Source organism: Punica granatum, chromosome 2, assembly GCF_007655135.1.
Source record: "Punica granatum isolate Tunisia-2019 chromosome 2, ASM765513v2, whole genome shotgun sequence".
Taxonomy (NCBI): domain Eukaryota; kingdom Viridiplantae; phylum Streptophyta; class Magnoliopsida; order Myrtales; family Lythraceae; genus Punica; species Punica granatum.
The window spans coordinates 677,214-684,324 of NC_045128.1; the positions used below are offsets into that span (position 1 = coordinate 677,214).

The 7,111-nt window shown below is 39.5% G+C and overlaps 1 protein-coding gene across 1 annotated transcript; it reads right to left on the reverse strand.

Annotated features, from left to right (window-relative positions):
* Positions 1–79: 79 nt before the first annotated feature.
* On the reverse strand, positions 80–4,826 carry LOC116194454 (cytochrome P450 734A1). Its single transcript, XM_031523261.1, has 5 exons — positions 4,425–4,826; positions 2,653–2,876; positions 2,243–2,481; positions 1,635–2,022; positions 80–995 (listed from the first exon to the last, which is right to left on the reverse strand). The coding sequence occupies exons 1-5, from the start codon at positions 4,732–4,734 to the stop codon at positions 537–539; spliced, it is 1,620 nt and encodes a 539-aa protein (XP_031379121.1). The 5' UTR covers positions 4,735–4,826; the 3' UTR covers positions 80–536.
* Positions 4,827–7,111: the final 2,285 nt, after the last annotated feature.

Sequence of the window (7,111 nt, forward strand, 5' to 3'; positions counted from 1 at the left end):
TTAGAAGAGGCATACATATAGAGGTCAATGTTTGTCACCAAATAGAAATCCATTGAGATTCATGAAGGCAACGTACACCGATACAAAAATGATTCGTACTTGTGCAATAATATACATTACATACATATATAATATTATATATGATATGAGAAACCCTTCCTATCGATTAATCTGTTAGCCAAAATCCTAAAATCCTAAATTATCAGAATAAAAATTCAGCTCACGTGCCAGATTGGATATATATTTTTTTTTCGGTGGGTGGGGAGCTTAAAAAACATGGCCTTGGGGGGTCAGATCTCAAAATGCCAAATCTTCTTTTTCCCTCTTCGAGCTTTTCTACCTCTTAATTAATTTCCCCAAATGTAGATCATAATCTCCTCACATGATCATCAATCATCTATATCTCCGACCAGTAGGATAGTTTGGGGAAGAGGCGGTCGAGGTAATAATGCATCGATCACTCCGCGAACAAAATTAACAGCACTTGATCATAAGAGTACGCCTAGCTATAGTATCCCATATCACTACTTAATTAATCATGACCCTTGATCTTGTGGTGCCTCTGGGTCGGCCAAACGGCTGAAAATGATCGGCGCGCCATGCTGTGGATACAACAACATTAGGACCGTAGGCGCATGTTTATATGTAGGGGAGAGACGAAACCTGAATCGCTGAAGTATGATCGCGAGTGCCAATTTAGCCTGCAAGATGGCCAGATTCTGCCCGATGCAGTTTCTGACACCGAGGCCAAATGGGATCAACCCAAATGGGTGTTTCGAAGCCCTGGCCACTCCGTCTGCAAACCGAGCTGGATTGAACTCATTTGCCTCGTGTCCCCATATAGCCTGGTCATGATGAACAGCCAAGATTGGGATCAGGATCTCGGTACCTCGGGGGATCTTGCAACCTCCGAGCTCCACATCGACTCTAGCCCGTCTGATCATCGCAATCACTGGAGGATACAACCTCAAGGCTTCACTCACAATCATGCTCAGCTGCAAAACATTTCATAAAGAAGTTGATATAATCAGACTAACAATCGGCTACCTCTCCCGAAATTCCTCCTAGCTAATTAAGTAGAACCAAATTTATTCCGTAAAAAAAATGGTAAAACCAAATTTATTAGGCTTTATTTTGGTTTTAAGTAATTAATCCTGAAATTATTAGACAAATAGATAGATTGGAGAGCCCTTAATAAGTGTACACTTTTTTGTACATGGCTTTGAAATATTACTTGAGAATTTGGAAAGTTGTATTATTAAAGAAATAAGACATGGCCATACATAAAACAAGTGAGGACATGAGAGAGTAGAGACCATCTGGAGACCGCATTGATGTTTTTTTTCCCCTAATGGTTCGTTCATGAGGGCAAGGTGGCACTTTGGTTGTCCCAACAACCAACATGAAGATAGAGACAAAACAAAGGGCTCTATTAAATCTTTTGTCCCAATGTGATACGATATATATATTATGTAAACTTTATAAATAGCTAGGTTGAAGTGGAATTTATATGATTGATTCATGTGAAAAATTATAGGATCCGTAGATTGGTAATAATAGAAAAATTGCTGAAATCTAAATAGTTCAGGGGTTGATCACTTGATCGAGCTAGCTAGCTTTAATTAAACAATTACCGTCTTGAATTTAACGACGTCATCTTTGCCAGGGAGGTTACGTGCCCCACATGCTCGGAGCACCTCGTCGCGTGCCGCCTCCTGCCACCGGGGATGCATGGCGAGCAGGACCGCGGTCCACGTCAGAAGGTTCGACGTGGAGTGCTTGCCGGCGAAGAAGAAAGCCTTGCACTCCTCTACGATGTCATTGACAGAGATGGCGGTGCTTTGGGTGGAGGCTCGAATCATGAGGCCCAGCAGGTCCTTGGGGCCTTCACCCTCCTCCTCCGCCTCGAGCGCCGGCCCCTCGCCGGACTTCCTTTTCCGTCGATCGATGAGGTTCATCAACGATTTCTTTATCTCCCGGTCCAGCTTCCAAGAATATATGTTTCTCTTCGTCGGTAAAAATCTGCCCCAACAGAAACCCCATATATATAGATTAACTTACTTTTTAATTAAGTTTGTGAATCAGAAAATAATATGGAACGTTCTCATAATCTATAAATAAATATGATTACTTAAAAATGTGGTTCACCATATATTCTTCCACACTTCGATAAAATTTGTAAATTTAAGGGCAAATTAATTAACCTCAATGGGATTGACTAATTGAGTAATTAATTAGTTACCTGTATCCGGGGATGAATACTTTTTGAAATGCTTCGGCAGCAAGAAGCATCTGCTGTGATTGGAGCTTGAAGATGGCTTTTCCCTCTTCGTAGCTGACCCCGAATGCCGTTCTTGTAATTATATCCTCAGTTAGAGCTTGAAACCATTCCGAGACTTCTACCTCGAATTCTCCTGATTTCGACACTTCCCACTCTTCCAGCATGTTCATCACACTAGTTGTCACAACTGGTACCATCAACTATTTATGGAAACATATATATATATACACACACAAATATCACTTATCAATAGGGGGGAAAGATTATAACGTTGTGGGTAATTAAGTTAATTGATGATCTTATAATTAAAAAAGAAAACAAAACGACTAGAAGCAAGTAATTAACTCGTTTATATAATCATATAGACATACCTTGAGATTTTCCAAGTGAAATGTGGGCGATATAATTCTTCTATGGTGAGCCCATTTTTCTCCTTTAAGGCTAAGCAGGCCATCGCCTTCGAGCTGCTTGACCAGCGGGTGGGATTCATTCTTCTCGTAGAATTCCGACTTGGAAGTGAATATTTCCCGAATCAGGTCGGGATCAGAGACTGTTAGGCGGACTGTGGGTCCAAACCACACCAAAAATGTGGAACCTATATATCCAACCCGCAAAAAGAAAGAACACATATGAATCAACTGAGGGTATAAAAATTAAGGTTGCGTTTGGTTTCATAGTAGGATTTTAAAATCAAATTTTGATTTTGATTTTGAGTGGAATAAATGGGGCTCACCCTTTGACTTTGTATGATTTATGTTGTTTTGTTGTGGAAAAAAGTGGTATAAATGGGGCCCACTCTTTGCTTTTGTATGAGTTATTTTGTTTTGTAGTGGGTAGAGTTAAGTTAGAATTGTGATTTTAAAATTGAATTTTGAAACCAAACAAGCCTTAACTTAGGACGAACTGAAAGGCATAACGGGTGTAATTAATCAATCACATAGGCATGCGGTTAATTAAGTAATTAATTAAGTGCTGTACTGAAAAAAGATGGAGAAGGTTAAATTTTGAGACTGAGTTTGGAACTACCTCAGAGCCTCAAGTAGAAAGTATCAAGTTTGCTAAAAGTGGAATGAGCAGAACAAAACGACAACCAGTTAATTCACAAACACCATTGGATAGTGTAGACCCTACCAACGACACACACAGAGATCAGACACAGAGAGATAACTAACAAATAATTTCACAAATCACATTCCTGTTCAAGCTTTTCATATATATATATATATATATATTTGTGTATATGAAACGAAGTAAAACTTATAATGGTAAAAATTATTTAAAGGAAAAATGAAGAAAAAAAATATAATAATATTCTTTTTTTAAAAAAAATTTACAAGCTATTATTAGGACGGTTCACAAATTAGATTTAAGATCAAATGGAAGAAGAAATACACAGAGGGGGAGGTGGGAAAAGGACAGTGTGGGGGAAGAGTCCAAACTAAGAACTTCAACATCAGTTGCTTGCAAAAATTACGTACCAAAAGAGATTATATATATATATATATATATATCAATTATTAAGCATCAAAATTCAGAAAAAGCCTGAAAAGGTCATTTAAAAAAAGAAGTATACAGCAGGGAAGGGACTCAGAAGAGACTGCTCAAATTCCTTTGAAAAGATATATTATTAATAAAATTATATTGAAGAAAGACAGAACAAGGAAAAGGGAGAGCCAGAAAAGCGAAGCCCAAAGAAACAAGACATGGTAACTGATCAAAGTACATTCACAACTTTGAAGATCGTGACTAAGTCCTTTACATACATATATGTATATATATATATATTGTTGCAATTAAAAAACCCAAGAACATTAATCCAACAATTATTCAATGCAACCTTTTAACCATGCCGGAATGAGTCGGACAAGAAAAATTGACGGAAAAAGGAGCTATATATTGCGCTTATATTTTTCGAGCTTTATGGTGTTCATATGTATGTACTCCTACAATCAAATGAAAATTAAGATGAAAGGAAAAGAGAGAAGTGTTGGCTCAACGTGTTACGTAGAAAAAAGGCTCTATTTTGATCAAATTCCAAATACATTTGCCCCCCGTGAGTGTAATCCGATGCAGGCACGTACAGAACTCGATAATCATAGGAGTTCTGACTCATGAGGGCAAGTTGAAAATACGCAGCACATACCGTAAATCTTCTTCCAGTGGTGGTAGAAGGAGAGCACGCGGGGGAGGATGTTGTGTGAGAAGTCGGGCAAGGGCTGGGAGGAGGCCTTCATCATCATTCCGACGAGCTCCTTCACGTTCCCAATGAAGAAGCGGTACGGAGGGCCCCGGATGCCTTGCCGGGAGAAGTGCTCTTCTATCCTCCTGGGCCGCCACCAGAGAGCCACTCCCACCTTGAGAAACACTACCAGAAGTGTCACAGCTATCCCTGCCACCTTAACCCACTCCCATATGAATATGATTTGATCCTCAGCTTCTTCATGACTCTCCATTCTCTCTCTCTCTCTCTCTCTCTCTCTCTCTCTCTCTCTCTCTCTCTCTCTCTCTCTCTCTCACTCCCTTTGTTTTTGTTTCCTTTGCAGCTGATGGTGGTGTTGGGTACTTGTTGGTGTCTTGGTCTTTAATACTACACAGTGAGAGAGAGAGAGAGAGAGAGAGAGAGAGAGAGAGAGAGAGAGAGAGAGAGAGAGAAGGTAGCAAAGCATGGAAGCAAGACCAACGGCGTAGGGGCCGCCATTGGGATTCTAAGGGTCAACGAATTAGGTATTTTCTTATTATTTTTTGGACATTCTTTTGTCAAGACCAGATTGCCCCTGCCCTCCATCCTTTCTTCGTACTTTCACATATATATCCCCTCCCCTCCCCTCCTCCATCATCTAATTTATGAATTGTTCCTTATGCTTTCAACAATCATCAATGCTGCAGTTAAGTTTCCTTCCGAGAAATACGGGCCAAGCTCGAAACGAAATTAACCTACTCAAAGGCAAGCCATGACGATTCCGTCACAAGCGGTGCTTCCATGACTAGCAGTCTGATAAGAATTGAATCCAACTTCTACCATGATAAAGGTGGTGTCCAAGAAACCCATGCTAATAATTTCAGATACAGCCTTTAGGCCTCAAAGTTCGTCATGTTGCAGCTTAAGCTTAAGAGATTCGAGCCCATGTTGCAGCTTAAATTTTAATATCTTCAGGTCACCATTTTTACGCATGTCTAGAGCAACTCAGTATATACTATGGAGGAGAAAAATGTGCTCAATTTGAAAATAATCTTACTAGTAAGCACACTTTATCACGCACCAGAAATAGATCTCTTTTACAGTTGACGACTGTGTGATCCTCTTAAAAATTTCACGTGGTATGCTGCATGTCGCAGTGAAGGGTCCTTTTCCAAATGATCACATTGGTTTAGACATCTTATTGACAATTTTTCGTTGTGGCATTTCAAATCTACTTGTACGAAATTGATGCGAACATAAAAAAGCCAAACTCAAGGGTGCTCACAATGAAGGTGTACTTACTACTTAAAATAAAAAAAAGTTTGACGGGAATCTATGTTTCTCTCATCTTGATTTTGGATTCACTTATACATCACTAACAAAATATAGATAAGTGACTGAGGAAAAATTTTTGGGGAAGGATAGTGTGCATGAGAGGAAAATGTTCTTGAAATGGTCAAACATATTAAATGATACGGAAAGCCGTTGTAAAATATATGCGACATTAAGTAAAAAGGGTTTAAGCCAAACATTCCATAGTCATCACACAATTTTGGAAGTACATCCTTCCCCATAGAAAATAAACTATTCCTTTTCTTTTTTTCTTTAAATGGGTGGTGGTACTTCTCCTAAGGATGAAGAGTCGCTGTGCCTATGCCATTTTCAAGTGATTAAATTTGACAAAACTTCTCCTTGCCATTTAGAAACACGCTCCATTTTTTATTCTGATCTATCGGAGCCAAAATATAGCAATTCAAATTATAATGATGAACTACGCACCGCTTCGCACATATGGGTTATTACTATATTGTTGTCTGAGAAGACTCTTGTACACGGTCTATAGCGGCAAAATCATGTGCTAGCAAGGTAGAGAGAGTTTGCAGTATGAACTCAACCTACTTAAATTTTCAGCTCGCAAAGATATGAATCGAATTTGCTAGTAGAGAGAGGGAGAGAGAGAGAGGGCACAAAGGGGGTTGATAATTTGGAATGTTGCTCTTAAATTTGTGCACATGGAAACAAATGCTGTTTGTTTCTTTTCTTTCTCTTTTTTTTTTAAACAAAGGAAAGAAAATTTCCTATGGGAATTAAGTCTTTTTTTTTTCCGGCCCTCTTTATATTAATTTGTTTTGGTATTGGGATGGGGGGAATTACGCTCTAGTGTTGACCCAACAAAGGGTGGCCCGCACGAGGGGCACATCCCTCCTAATCCTGTCCTAATAGACCCAAGACATGCTGGGGGCCTTGTGCCCTTCACGGGTCCTACGATATTTAATACTACACAAATCCACATCGATCTACTACTATCGTTACACATTAGATAGATAGAGAGAGAGAGTGAGTGTCTGTGTTTCCTTTAGTAAGTAGGACAGTCCCAAAGGTTTGTGTCTGTCTCATTGATTTCTACTTATCATAAAAAGCTCGGATTTGAAGTTAATGAGACTGATTGGACAGAATGTGCAATGTCTTTGGCATGTTTTTCAATCCCCTCCGCCGATCCACAGCTTTCGCTGCCTTAGACCTTCACGAGTCATTCTCAGCATATAAAATTAAAGTATTATGCTCAATTGCTTGCGAGTGGCCTCACTCACTCACGATCGATCAATTCCTGCAGGCATATGCTCGCTAGCTAGCAGCCCCAACTAATATAC